At 40.7% G+C, this 15,376-nt stretch overlaps 2 protein-coding genes and 1 long non-coding RNA gene across 3 annotated transcripts; 1 reads left to right on the forward strand and 2 right to left on the reverse strand.

Moving 5' to 3' along the window:
- Positions 1–2,420: 2,420 nt before the first annotated feature.
- Positions 2,421–8,140, reverse strand: LOC122880060 (neuronal acetylcholine receptor subunit alpha-9-II). The gene is made up of 6 exons (XM_044204799.1): positions 7,966–8,140; positions 7,141–7,286; positions 5,912–6,066; positions 4,865–5,045; positions 4,014–4,365; positions 2,421–3,400 (listed from the first exon to the last, which is right to left on the reverse strand). The coding sequence occupies exons 1-6, from the start codon at positions 8,012–8,014 to the stop codon at positions 2,607–2,609; spliced, it is 1,677 nt and encodes a 558-aa protein (XP_044060734.1). The 5' UTR covers positions 8,015–8,140; the 3' UTR covers positions 2,421–2,606.
- Positions 7,318–10,434, forward strand: LOC122880063. Its single transcript, XR_006378825.1, has 2 exons — positions 7,318–7,987; positions 8,128–10,434. It is a non-coding gene; the product is annotated as an uncharacterized LOC122880063 (long non-coding RNA).
- Positions 10,199–15,282, reverse strand: ube2ka (ubiquitin-conjugating enzyme E2Ka (UBC1 homolog, yeast)). Its single transcript, XM_044204804.1, has 7 exons — positions 14,919–15,282; positions 14,190–14,283; positions 13,879–13,937; positions 13,698–13,780; positions 13,105–13,204; positions 11,627–11,755; positions 10,199–11,530 (listed from the first exon to the last, which is right to left on the reverse strand). The coding sequence occupies exons 1-7, from the start codon at positions 14,979–14,981 to the stop codon at positions 11,456–11,458; spliced, it is 603 nt and encodes a 200-aa protein (XP_044060739.1). The 5' UTR covers positions 14,982–15,282; the 3' UTR covers positions 10,199–11,455.
- Positions 15,283–15,376: the final 94 nt, after the last annotated feature.

Consider the following 15,376-nt stretch of genomic DNA (forward strand, 5'->3'; position numbering starts at 1 on the left):
CTATTGGGCAATTTAAGATGGCCATTTGTTTTGTATGTAAAATCTTACTCTACAAAGAAACTAGGAACTACAGCTGTCAGATGAATGTGGCGCAGTACAAAGTAAAATATTTCCCTTCAAAATGTGCTTAAGAACGGTAATCAAGTAAAAGTACTTAGTTCCGTTCCACCACTAGTTAGTCATTGATGAATTAATTGTATCATCACAGTGATTTTCCCGTTCTGTTTGTAAATCTAAGAGGTGATAGATAATACTTTTCCATGTGAAATTTTGTAAAGCACTTGGTAATTTCCCTAGCAGTCTTTCCATCAGTGCCTGAGCTGCTATGCCTGTCCAAATGGTTCGTGGGGCACTTCTCCTGGTCTCCCATGGTGATTACAGTCTACTGTGGCCCCTGCGGCTCACTGAGCACTAATGCAATGCAATGCGGTCGGCTTCCCTCAGACAGAACATAAGATATTTTCACTTATATCAGATTCATCGTGCTTCAGCATGACAATCACTTTGGAGAGGGGGATGAAAAACAATGACTCTTCTGCCCATTTGATTTCTGCTCAACAAAGCCCACACTGGAGAGGCTCAACAGAACAATCAACAGGCGTGCTGCCTGCTGCCACGGCATTTTCTACTGACAAACTCACTTTCATTAATGGCCACCAGATTTAATTATGGAATTGCAGTGAGTAAGACGTACAGTCTCTTGCCATACATTAACCTGGAGGACTAAGAAATAGCCCTCAAATCTTTTTCTCTCCTCCCAGTAGTGAAATGCTGTGAGTGGTGTAAATCACTGTAGGTGATGAAGAGACAGTGGGAATAATTCTGAGGGGCAAATCTTGTGCACTTATGTTGCCACAGTAAGCTTTGGGTGGTATGTGGGAAATGAGCGCCCTCTACTGTAAGATGAAGGTATTGTAGTGAAAAATCTGGGAGAGACTCTTCTGTTCATTGCATTCCCTACCTACTGTAGTGGGTCATTTAGAAAGAGGAATAGGAATAGGGAAGGAGGAAAATACACTAGGAGTATTCAGATCGTAATAAATGTAGCAATCACAATGTAAAAATACAAAATCACAAGTTAAAGAACAAGTCTGGTGATATTTTGTTTTTCAAATGTCAACATCAAAGCCTGATATACTGTAACTTATTCCTCAGTGACACAGACATCAATTGTTTTACAAAAACTATTTAAAAATACATCAGTGAGCCACACTATTGCACTGCATAACAAATTGCTTCATCACAATGAACATGGGCACTGTAGTTTATTTTGAGTCCATCACACATACACCATCCTGCTGCCATAAATACTCACTAGCAAACCAAATCCACAGCACAAAATAGTCCCCAACAAATACACTAATTACAACTATTTGAGTAACATTTGCTAAAAACTACAGTGTTGAGCTGGTTTAGGAAATTACTTGCAGGTATATATTTATGACCAGCTTTTAAAGATTTGAGTAGGAATGAATAGGCTTGGGGCTGAGTGTTATAAATGTAATATAATTTCCGTCTGAAATCTAGTGGAGTAGAATTATAAACTTGCACAATAATGGAAATATTTAAGTGAAGTACAAGTACTACTTACATACAGTACTTGAATTAATTTAGCTTACTATATCAGCTGTATCAACGATATTAGGTTTTCTTTCCTTCCTTGTTGTTCTTTATTCTTTCCTATTCCTCCCACCTTGAACATGTATGCGCACGTATACACAAACATATTCACTTTCCAAGTTCAAGGTATGGGGTTTTTGAAAGAGGGGGGTGTCAGAGTGTGCTTGTTGTGTTACATAATTGATGCTCCATATTACCTTACATCCTCACTGCCCTGGCTGCGCTACAAACAAAGCTTGTTCATGAACTATTCACTGGATGATTTTGAACAAAAAATTGATTCTGCAGATCCGGAGCATTCGCTGGCGCTGTGTCTCTCACCCCCAGGCATCTGATTTCACAGTAGTGAATAAGATATGTGCTGTGTCCACTGGTCATATTTTAATTTGACAGCAGATCCCCTTACGTGTATTCAATGGTCAGATGATGAAGTACCTGTATATCAAAGCCATGATTGATGGGGATGGTAATACATTACCAATACACAAATTTACAACATGCTATCAATAGAGATGGTAAGGATTGTATAGGAAGCAAAGTAGCTAAAATGCACGCAGAGTGGCGGCCAGCAGAAAACAATGATTTAACAAACATAATTTGTTGTACCTAACGTCCCTTTCATTATAAGTTCTCTGCATTGCCTGTAAACGTTATCAAAGTCTGGCCCATTTTGTTTTGTTTTAGATGAAGACAAAGAATGTAATGTTGCTATGTATAGGACACAAAATGATTCTGTGTGTAAGTAATCATGGGTTTTAACGTTGCATGTGTTGTATGTACATGGCCAAAAACAATGAATGCAAAGTTAAATTTGTTTATTTTCAAATCACTATAATCTATACTGTTATTATTAATAAAGAAAAAGCCACAAAGTCCATACATTTTTCAGCGTACAACGTGTTTATAAAACACAAAATAGTCCCTCTGACTTTTTTATTTGACCAAAAAGAGTTCACTGAGTCAAATATTTAAAAAAAAACATAGCATCACTGTTTGGTCGGTGCCTTGCCAATGATGAGGATGCTCATGAGGAAAACCATGACAAAGAAGATCCACATGAAGAATCTGTCCATCACCTTAGCGATCTTCTTCCATTCTGCCCCTTTGGCGCATGTGGCCCTCTGCTCTCGGAAACAGTTGGCGATATATTCAACATTGCGCACCAGCTTGGTGTCAACACCAGGGATGCCGCTGCCATGGCTACAGAACACACAGGGGCCAAAGGTAACAGTGGGGCCTTGAGGTGGAGGCTTTTTGTCTTCAGGGCAGCAGGGAAGCTTTTGGTCTTCAGGGTAGCAGGGGACCTTCTGGTCTTCTTTACAGCAGTCACCTGTGGGGATTTTCCCATTGGAGCCTTCATATTTCCCAGGTGCAAAGCTGGAGAGATGGCTCCTCTCTTCTCTCATGATGTGGTGCTGGGCTTTCACTCTGGGATGGTGTTGCGGCTTGGGGGTCTGAGGTCTGGGGTATTTGTGACTCTGCCAGTCCTGTCGGCTACTGTGGCTCCCTGGTTTACCATTCGCATGAATGTGGGAGCTGAGGTGCTTTTGACGGATGTCATCCTGGGGGAAGTGAGAAGATGAAGAAGAGGAGGATGCAGAGACACAGTTCTCTCCCACCTCATAAACAAAGAAAATCTTGGACATGTAGTCAATGATGAGGACTTTTGCCCAGTGGGGGACTGGTTTGGCCTCTGCACCACAGAAGTGGATGTTCATGATGAAGATGGTGAGAGATGTAGAGGCTGTGACCATGGTCATAGTGGCAATATAGTACTTCCCTGTGTAACAGATAGGAACATAAACAGATAGGAGTCAGCATGCTAATGTTACAATGGTAATGCTGATGTTTAGCAGGTATAATAATAATAGTGTGTTGGCATGCTAACATTTGCTAATTGACACTAAAAACTAAGTACAGCTGACACTGATGGGAATGTCATTAGTATTTGGACATAAGTATTAGAAAAAATTTAATTTGACATTATTATGGTGCTAAATGGAAAGTTAAGGGATCACCTAAGTTATAACAATTAATCCTCAGGGTGAGATTTCATTCAAAACCACACGAATGTCAACCTCATGGTGGTGCTAGAGGAAAAGTCAAGGAATTATTAGGTCATTAGAATGCATTATCTGGGGACCGTGAATGTGTGTGTAAAATGTCATGGCAATGTATCCAGTAGTTGTTGAGAGATTTCAGTTTGGACCAAAGTGGAGGACTGATGGCCGGCCGACTGACATCGCCACCCCTACAGCCAAGCTACTAGTGTAGCTAAAAAACACTAAGAAACACAGGATTGCAAGCAACTATAATTATTCTAAAGATGCTTGCAATCACATAAAAAATTTACATATTGGCTTTAACACAATCCTAAAGAAACACACTCTTACCTATAAGGGGCACACTCTCGGATGGAGGCATGCTCTCAGCCACCATTAGCTGGAACACAGTGAGAGCCAGAAGAACCGTCACTCCGAGGGAGACCTTCTCCCCAGAGTCTGCAGGCAGGTAGAAACCCAGTGGAGCCAGGAAGGAGATGAGGAAGCAGGGGAGGAGGAGGTTGAAGATGTAAAAGGAGGAGCGGCGCTGCAGGAGCACTGTATAGGTGATGTCAGGATACGGGTCAGAGCAACAGCCATACATGATGACATTCTTGGTGGCCGGCATCCCGTGGCACTCCCACTCCACATTTTCCACAAAGTCTGACAGGTCACCACTGTCCATGCCCATGATGATGTCTACCTGGAATTAGGATAATGGATGAGGAGTAGTGTGTAGAGGAGGCACACAACCAGCTCCACCCACTGACATATTCCAAGAAAAGACTAATTCAGCAAATGCATAAACACACGTATGTACGACCACAGAAATAACGGCTCTATACAATTGTAGAAAAGGTTTCAGTCGTAGTCATCTGGACACTGTTTTCAGAATCAAGACGTTTCGGCTCCCATCCGGAAGTCATTCTCAATTGCTCTATTCTCAATGGCTCTATACAATGATTCTCAAGGCAAGAGTATATGTGTGTCTGATCTCTTTTTCAAGCTGGCCAGTCTCAGTGGCTCCTTAATCTAACACAGAGGCCATAGCCTCACAACCTACAAGTGAGTCTTGTATTATTTAATAAGTCAAATGATCTGATAAACCTAGGTGACACAGATCGTTATCATCATCCTGAAAAGGGGGATAAACTGAATTGAGGCGGTTTTCTCCTGCATATCGCACATGTTTTTCTACAAACCTGGTTGCCATTGTAGGTCCAGGAACCAAAGGTCAGGTTGCATTCCTGGCTGTCAAAGGGGAAGTAGGAGACGTCCACCACACACGAGCTCTTGGTGATGGCAGGAGCATCCCAGGTTATCTCTCCGTTGTAGCGCAGTCTCACGTTGGTGTCCATCGGCCCTGAGAAGTCATCGTCGGCTCTGGAGGAAGAGAGTCACATGTATAGTCTGCTGTTACAGAAGTAAGTATGGGACCTGGAGGTTGTTAGCTAAAGTCCTACACTTAATTTATTTATAATATTCAGACTAGAGCCTCAACAATTACAATAGAGTTGATTCCACACCTCTGTGATCCCTGATACATTTATTGCAAGGTTTTTGTACTGGACTCCATTAGACCCTAATAAGCTGGTAACTCAGTATATATCAAGATACAGTGTTTGTGCATTGTATGTATTACATTATGGCCTCTTTAATACAGATTTCTTACAATATTGTACTTATATTACATATTCTGTGATTCATAATATACAAAACTGGTGTACTAAACTACAAAACACAACATGTACATTATGTATAATGTTGTATGAATTCTGTATGACAGTGGCTATGATCATGTCAGACAAAACTTTTTAAATGTATGCTTATAAGCAAACATTTTCCTACACATACTGTATATTTCTAATAGATGTTTTAGCTGATTTATATTTATTTGGATACTTTACTCTGTTTTAATTAATTTAAATTGCACTTTGTTGACTAAAGAATGTTGTAACTCTGCAGTTGTAAAGAGTCATATAATTTAGGAAGATTATTACTGTAAAAGTATAACTATAATCTTACAATTTTTGAGATTATTAGTAAAGCGCCCTTGAGTAATGTTAGTTAGGCTGTGGAAGTGGTGATCTGCCAAGGGTGAATGTGTGTAATCCTGCCTCTTGCTGGAATAAGTCTTTTAAGATCTATAACAATGAGGGTTTGATGAAAACTACAACATAGAGCCCTATGAAAGATCAGAAAATTATAGTATGAGTTTGTGTGTGTGTTTGTGTGACGTACGGGCATACTTGTTATAGAGGACGAGGTCAGGCCTCCACACCAGGCTGCTGGGGATGTGGATCACCTCCAGTCCGTCATAGTCCTCTTTATTCCACTTGAGGTACGCATCATTCCACGTCTGCCTGATCCACAGGTAGGCAATCAGCACCTGGTTCCTTTCATCCTTCATACACAAACACAGTCACAATCACACAAATGAGAACAGTCACACACACACCTACATACACACAATGGATACATACTAACAGCTGCTTAAAGAGAGATCCTCTTGGTCTCCTTCTCATTTCTCTGTTGCTCATTAACTCTCTATGAGCAGACACGCTTCAGTTTATCACAACAGCTGAAATCCAGACCTGTCTGTCAATATCAGGTGGATGAGCAGAGTCGCTGGCTGATGGGGGTGGGTGGGGGTGGTTTTGGTATCGCTGCCAGAGCTTCACTGAAGCAACGACCCGAAGAAAACATAAAGGCTTTGGGTAATAGGACACTCCAACACACACACTTGTTTGGTACCTGCTGGTATACCACAGAGATATTTCATTCAGTAGGAGAGCTGTATTCTCTCCTCAACCACACACACCCAAACACACGTGCAACACACAAGTGCTAATTCACTGTGGACTGACACAGCACTGAACCTGAACAGGAACCTGAGCCAGCTGAGTAACAGTAGGCCCGGCCTGTACAGCGGGAGGTCTGCCATTCATACATACATCAGGGCCAACAAACTTATCCTCTGGTGACTTCTGTCTTTGCAATGATGAAAATGCAGTGAAGATTTAATCCAAATTCAACATCTTCGTGGTTTGGTTCTAGGTTCAGTGTATTTATAGTAACCTACAGTTCTATGCATGATTTCTCCCAAATTAACTTCATCAGGGCTTACAACTTGATAGTTTTACTGTAAGCAGGAAGGCACTGTGACTGATTGATTGGCCAAGAAATATTATGTTGACTATTGATTTTTTTTATGGTGCTGTAATGAGGAATGAGCTCTTAGTAATTACTGACAAAACATATTAGGCATAAAAACAATATTCAAAAATACCTCTTGGTGTCTGGAGAGATCATTTTACAGATTTTTCAGTCAAAACGATCAGTTTAGTAAAGATGTTTTAGTTGTGGACAGTCCTGTGTGGTTTATTTCGATCATTAGATCTTACTATAATATGCAGTACATATAATGAGCACTTAAAAATTTAGATTTGAGGGATCTTGCTGATGAGTTAGTACCCACCATGTCTTTGATCTGAGAGAGAGTGATCTGTAAGGTAACATTGAGGGCTCTGTCAGTGTCCTCCACAGGCCGCAGGGCGCTGGAATAATTCTCCATCAAATCATTCAGGAGCTTCTGGGCATAGTGACCCTCAGCCGAATGAGCCACTGGAGGGGGAAAGATGTGGTGATCAGTCATATTCAAGTTCTTTACAAAACAAGTGCTTTTTGTGGCACAGACACCACTATGGAGTTTAAACAGTATTTTCCTTCACATTGTTCTAATTGTGCCTTTCAGTTAATCTCAAAAACGGGTTTGACTGTATATTGTTGCTCTTTTCTGAATGCCATCCATGTTTAGGCCATAAATGCTATATGGTGACTGAATATTTTCACATTTGTTGTTATGAAAAAACTATTATAGGAATAATTATTTCGGTTTTGTTAGACCATTTCAACCCTCTTAGTGATTCCTTAAGAGAAAGCCACAGAAAGTGATGTGGAAACTTTGTTTTAAATGGGGTTTAGGCATTTCTAATAAAACCGTTGATACATTAGCAAACAAACGTCTTTACTTTCATAAGATTCTTTAGATTGTTTGGCTAAATGGTTTGAAAGCCGCATGAAAATTCAGCGTCAACGTAACTGCTCTTTGCTTGAAAGGCACCGCGGTTTGTGCGTAATTACGCACACAGCAGTGCATTTCACATTGATGAACCTCGGGCGTTTCTTTTGTTTAACCAAAGGAAAAGCATGTACGTACAAGTTTAAAACAGTACAACCTCTTTAACTAATTATCATCACAGAGGCGTTTCATTTTTCTGCAAAGCAAGAGCGTCTGACTCACCTTCGGGAAGCAGCATCGCCAGGTAAATTATTGGAATCATCTTGAACATTTATTAATACCTCCAAGAAATTTGAAAGAAATTAAAGGTCACTGCGACCAGCAATCTAACGGTCCTTTGGTTTCACCCCCTAACTGGCCTACATGGTGCCCGTTCAACCCCAGTTGAACTCAGTTGCAGATAGCAGGACACCGTTTCATCTGGTCGTCCTCGCGGTCACCGCAGCTCTTACTCCTTGGCAGGGGAATAAAACTCCGGCTATCACATAGCAGCAGCAGCAGACAGAGAGAAACAGGATGCCCAGCATCACCACACACTGGGCTATTCACCTGTCAATCAAACCCCTGCAGCCAGGTGCGCTGCTGGCCTGCTCCTACAACACACTGCCAACACCACGAAGATAAGGAGGACTCAGTCATACAAACAATCAATCAAGAGGTGGCTAGGTGCTTATGGCTAGGTCTTTAGATGTGGATGTAAATAAATAGTAAAAACACAAGTCAGTATTGCTAATTTTAAAGTGACACATACAATTATGTCACAGCTTTTCATAATTTGCCAACTTGAGGCACTTTTTGCATGTTTTCTATATTAAAAGTTGTGATAGTCACATTATTTTTGACATTATAGACGGTTATCCTGCTTAGAAGCAAACCATCAGAGGATTGTTAATTCAGGGTGGGTTGGAATGAGTCACCTTGGTTAAATAAAATTCTAGTAATAAAACTGCAATATTTTATCTAGTATCTATAGATTCTCTAGGCCCTCCAGTGAAGTAAACATTATTTATTAATAAATGGTGATAGATCTTGTCACTTAACAAAGCCATTATGCCTGCAACTTCAGATGTATCCTCTATTTTACTGGGGTTTTTTTGTCTTGATGCTATGTGGACTTGCAGACAGATAGGAGTCAAACAGTCCATGGCAGGACTAAAAGATTAAGGATTCATGAAAGAACCAGCACAAAGAAACCCCACAAAAGTGAATTCCATTTAGGAATCTTAGTTATGCCAAAACAGAAGATTTTTAAAAAGGCCACTATAACCTTACTGTTACATCACATAACCTATAATTCCCAACAGCAACACTATTGGAGTCATCTTTATTTTCCAATGGGTCCAAACATCAAATCAATCTATTGTAGCATGGCTGTAACAAAGTGTATACTATAATGAAGTCAGTCCTATGGAAACACTTTAATAATGCAACAGGTTCATTTATTTTGTGTGCACTTTAATAGCACAGAGTGCTATCAGGAAGCATGCTCTTTTCAGTCATGTACGCAGCCCTATGCAGTACAGTAATCTGCTCTGGGATGCTTGGTGGAGTTCCAGTAGATATACTAGAGAGACATGCCAACATCGAGTGGAAGGATACAAAATGAGCTTTTGTCACTCAGGTTGCCTGGGAAACCTGAGGCTGGTTTAGTGTGCAGCAGGGGCAGTGCTGTACCGTTAAATCCACTGTAATATTGTCACTGAGGTCCTCGATGGATCTACACCACATTCTGCTGTTGATTAATAGACATAAACACATCAGTGGCAGGTCTCATGTTTGGTGCGAATACGCAGACTGAAATGCGGTGTTCAGATTATTGCCAGGGTTTCTTGGAGAGGTTCAGCATGGCACAACATGCTACCAAGCAGCCCATCTGTCGTTGTGCTCATTCTCAGTGTGTCCCACTATAAGTAAGGTGATCTGAACATTATAAGAGCCTATATCACTTCCTTGTTGAGGCTCTAAATGCACAAAAAAAAAAAAAACTAAAAAAAACTGTTTGCTCAACCGGGAACCTTATGAAACACTAGTGCAATACTACTGTACAGGAAGTCAAACTCCACAATACATAAGCCATTTGCCAGTTCTTCTGCATGCATAGTCTTCATCTAAATTGGCCTGCTTGCTTCATTTTCACTGGCAATGTAATTCCCTGTAGGTTAAATTCCTGTTGGTCTTGTAAATTTAGTGCCTCAGCCTAGTTTTTATTCAAATGTATGCACAGCCAAACAAGCTTATAAACACATTGGATCCTAAACAACAACAAGCATAAACCGTTTCTCTATTTATCAATATTGTGACTGAGATTATAAGAAACTGACTGTGATATACTAATTGAACGTTACATTGTTGGCAGGTAGTTTCTTGTTGCATGTATTTGTTACATTTCCTAGGGGGGTGGAATTATTCCCATTCAGAAATATCTCAGTGCTGCAAAGAAAGAACAGAGTGTGGATTAATTTACACAGACTTTAATATCTTTATTTACAGATGAATCATTTTGACATATTTATCTGTTGATGATGCAATACTTTTCAAACTCATTTTGAACTATTTCCATCCAGACTTGTGACAGGTTGTGTTACGGCTGAACATGTTTGTTTTTTTTCTCTCAGTTTAAAAACAAGAATCCAAATGTATTCCTGCAGGAGGCCAAAATCAAATAAAATGTTTAAAAAATGTGAGGAAAAAGGGACAGGCGAAGTAAGCCATGTCAAGAACAGGTGTGGGGATGGGTACTGGGGTTTGCTGCAGGAGCTTTGGGTCCGTCAGACAGTTGAAGAGGGGAAATGTGGTGTGAAAATGAGTATGGCTACTGTGTGAAGAACTTATGAGCTGGTTTCCAGAAACGGGGAAAAGCCTCGTCCTATTCTGTGTCTGAATAACTCCATATTTGCTACCTGGCACACTATATTTACTTTCCCAAAATTTTATTTTAATATGTCCAAATTTTAAGTGAACCATTTATGCATTTTATAGTGCCCTCAAAAACTCTCAGTGACAGAACAAGATAATGATTCATAATTTCCATTTTCTACTCGTTTTAGAGTACCCCCAAAATACTGAGTGTTTATTGTGTAAGGATGAGTGAATGAGTGAATACAGTGATGTTGAACACAGTGCAAGACAATTTCTTAAGAGATACCAATTTAAAAATGTGGTTATTCTAGGACTCGGCTCAACTCCTGTTTAGAAAACCGGCCCAAAAGTGTGTAAAAATCATGACCAGGTCCAAAAGAGCCTTCTAGAATGGCTTGACTCTCTCCTACAAAGGTTTTCACAAATGAAAGTAAATGCACTGCATAGGCAAGAATAAGCCGCTGACAGCCGCTTCCTGGAAACAGCCAGGAAAGCTAGGAGACTAGCGGGCATGGGCGGGGTCTTAAGTCTGGCATTTGCTTCAAAGGGGGTGAGATGTGGTTGAACTTCTGATTGTAGCACTGAGTGGAATGTTGAATGAACTTGAAATGAAACCAGAGATAAGAGCTCACAGAGCAACTGATTGGACTGTGGTACAGCAGAGGTGATGAGCAGGGAGGAGAGATGCCACACGGAGGGGGGGTGGGGGTGGAGATGAGAAGTCCACTGAGAAACAGAGGGTGCAACAGGGGAAAAGACGCCTTGAGACAGCGGGAATTCGGAGGAGAGAGGGTGTGTATGTGTGAGGGAGGGGAGATCGGGATCAAGAGGAAGATGAAGAGGGTGTCAAGATTCAGTTACTGAGCAGTAGCTCTGTCGCTGTCTCCACGTCCCAGGATTTCGACGACAACGCCACTATTACTGCATTCTGGGAAGAAAAACAATAAACATTCAGTTTTATTCTGCAGCAGAATCCAGCAGCACAATGCACAGTAGGGGATGAAAAAAGTTGGGAGAAACTTACTTTTTCAAAGCCCATGGCACAGAGTTTGTCTATTTTGCGTGTGTACTCCGGACTGGAGACAGGAGCGCCTGCATAGACATGAGACCAGAGCCTCGCTGTCTGTTTGAACATCTCTGGGTTCTGCTTGTACTGTGTGATGAACATATGTGAAAAACAACAGTAAGTTTATGTGAAAGGGGTTCAGCATACCACTGTCAACAGCTGAAACATTGGGCTTGTCTACTTAGTTTAGGTCATATGTGCCTACAAGCAGAAGAGTAGTGTACTTATGCCCCCTCTATACTATAATATAACAATTATCTGCAAGAGTCTGAGGCTGCTGAGACATTCAGAGCCAGAGGAACTAGTAGAGCTGCAGTCTGCCAGACAGTCATTTCTGCCCAGCATTCTGTTTACATGCTGTGTTTGCATTTTTGAACAGAACAGCCTCAGGTTTCCATATCTGACCAACTGTTTAACATTCAATAATGCAAACTGTGTTTAAAAACATGAACCTCACTGGGCAGCTACAAAACAAAAAACATCTTCACATTTTATTGGCATGTGGTTGGTAGAAGACTGTTACTACACTAGGGATTAGTGATAGTATGTAGGTGTTATAATGTGTTCAGTAGAGTAGGGCAAACAGCTTAATGCCTACGCATGATATTTCACAACAGTTTCCCTTAACAAGCAGTGCACCGAATATTGCTTAACGTGCAAAAATTAACTGTTGTGCGGCACAGGAAAAAGCATATTGCATCCACCTGTATAAGGGCATTTAAGGTAACAACCCAGGGTCATACACAGGTGAACCTGACATAAATATCTGAACAAAAAAATGTTCTCATCATGACGATTAATATCAGAGTTGTTATTTGGCAAAAAAATTGTATTTCTATATATTTGTAATTTGTCATCCTAATTTATGAAATTCAAGACACATAAAGCCAAAGTTAGGCAATTGTTCCTAAGGATTAGCCTTTAAAGTCCAGCTAGTTTTCATGGAGGCCCATCCATAGGATTTTGATACATCCTGCTGACGGGGCAGATGTGTGAGCTGCATATTATGATAGTGCAAAGTCCCGAATTAGAACCCTGCCTAGCACAAATCTTGTCTTGTCCCTGTCAATCCTTCCTGTATGTCTTCACTTCCTGTCAAATTCTGCCAATGGTGTGACAGTATTTTGGGTATGCGTACTGGTGCTCACAGAAGGTATTTACAAGTTAAATAAATTTTAAGTAACAATCATTAGCAGTATGGAAATAATGTCCAAGCAGGTGGAGGAAATCACTTTGCATCTTAAATTTAAGAAAACTGTATCAGCTAACTATAATTTAAAGCCTTTACAACCAGGAGACATCGGAGCTATCACAATACTACAATAACCAAATTCCTAGAAGATATCTAGTGTCAGATGGCAATATATATATAGCTCTGCTTGAAAAATTAGAAATACAGTAAATTTGTCAAAACATAAATACACATGCACACCCACCTGATTGGCTACCACTGCGTCTTGTGGATCATCTGGTTCTGCGGCTGCCAATAAGGCTTGTAGTGACAGGAGGACCGTCCTCAGTGTCATAGCCGCTGCCCTGAAAAGAAAAAAAAAAACATCCAGGTGACTGTTTAGTGCAACACCAAAATTAGGTCAACTTTCCTCATGGACTCTGACTTCTACAGATGTGTTTCCCCAAAAAGTTTCTTTCATTGCATGGGAGTGGTGGAGGAATATCGTCAATACTTCACATGATAGTGGACCAGCTGGTTTAAATACCTTTGATCTAAGTGTGACTGAACACTTACATCATTGTATATAAAACTGGGATTAATAATAACAACTAATGCTACATAATCATCATCAGGCTCACTCATCTATTTAGCTTTGTTGAACCTATGTTTTATATTGTATCAATGTATTACAATAAGTAGGAGTTTAGATCAATGCATATAAACTATTGACAGGGGTCGGCATTAGAACAGCAACTTAGAAATGGCTTTGGTAGGGGAAACACTGTCTTACCCAACTAGAAAAGTATTTCATGCTGGATGTATGATGGATGAAGAATGTTATGAACGCTCACTCACCATTGGTCTTTGAGAATGTCCAGACATATTGCACCTGTGACTGAGCTGATGTTGGGATGCCAGATCTTCGTGATAAACCGCACCTGAGAGATTAAATGAAAATAATTTGTGGATTAGTACAGTAATGGAAAAACAAGAAAAGGGATGGTTATCAGTAACAATAACAGTAATGAATTCCTACCTTGGGTGGATTGAATGGATACGTCTCTGGAATTTTAATTTCTAGTTGATATCTACCCCCTGGAAGAAATGAGAGGTATCACAATAATTCAAGAATTGTGACAGGGTTATTTCAAGCATGCAATAAATGGGTGACTTAAGATGTAAGTTGTTTTGATTTACATTAAGGATTAAATGCCTCTTAAAATAGTTAGTTGGTGAGGCCTTCTCAAAAATAAAGTTGTTGTCAGTGACTCCCAATATCACATAACGAAATTGTGCAACCATGCATACAGGTTAGCAGACAGCAGTGTGCCTAAATGGGCCCCTCACCTTCATATGGTGTGTCAGGTGGCCCTGCTATCTCCCCTTTAAGTTCTGTGAAGTTCTCATCCACCAGGTCCACCTTTATCTGGTTTTTGCTCGTCTGAAAAGGGTGAAAAGGCAAAGAAGCATTTTAACTTCAGCAGACAGGCAGACTGCAGAGTGTTAAGCTAGCTTGTTGTCAAACTTAAACCTGCCTATGCAGCAGAAGTTGACACCACCCGCAGCATTAACCAAAGTTGACCTCAACTTGTTGCACACATCTTACTGATCTACATATATTAGGCCCTCTAATGTAAGTTGAGACGAATCTATGCAGATCCAGGGGGACATATGTGAGCCCAAACCTTTAGTGCTACACGCGGATCACACCAATCTATCTTTGCTAACGCAGCTAGCTTGGTTACCATAGAAGGCATGGTAAGCGAGCCAGTTACGTTAGCAATATGAATTTGAGACTCAATTATTTGTGGTAATATTTCTATAACCTGATAAACGGCTTGCTAACAGTAACATACTTGGCTTTAACTTCCCCACAGTGGCATATTAATAGCTAGCGCTAGTAGCTATTTGTGAAGCCAGATGCACTGCCGTGTCTGATACAGTTAGCTAAAGCTAGCAGCTTGGTGATTAGGAAGCTGACAGCTGAGCCAGCGACGCGTCATTCACATTCAGCCTCGTAGTCAAATAAAGGAAAAACGAAACCAGTAACATTAACTGGCAAACGTGACAACCAACCTCTTCACTTTTGAGCACCTCCTTGAATTCCCGTTTTATCCTCTGAACTGCGATGTTGGCCATGGTTCCCCCGTGTTCCCGTCCGGTTGGGGCCTCGCCGCCGTCCGACCTGACTAACGTTAGCTAGCTTGTTCTGCCCACAGTAGCTCTGCACTTTTTGGATACAACCTCAAAAATAACAGCTGCAACGTTGTTCGCCGTGAGTGCCGTCAGTCCCGGTTATCAATGTGATGATATAATCCGTTAAAATAGCTCAACATGTATCTATCATCTCAAATGTGTAACAACACAACGGTTGGTGGTACTGAAAACATTTTAATACCAAACTGCATGCAGTCTGGAGGAGAGGCGATCATGTGATCTGTATTGCCATCCTGAACGCCTTCTCCATTGGTTGATCTGTTTGTGATGAATAATTTATTGTTATTATCATTATTATTAAAATCTTTAAAACCATA

Source organism: Siniperca chuatsi, linkage group LG8, assembly GCF_020085105.1.
Source record: "Siniperca chuatsi isolate FFG_IHB_CAS linkage group LG8, ASM2008510v1, whole genome shotgun sequence".
NCBI classification, from domain to species: domain Eukaryota; kingdom Metazoa; phylum Chordata; class Actinopteri; order Centrarchiformes; family Sinipercidae; genus Siniperca; species Siniperca chuatsi.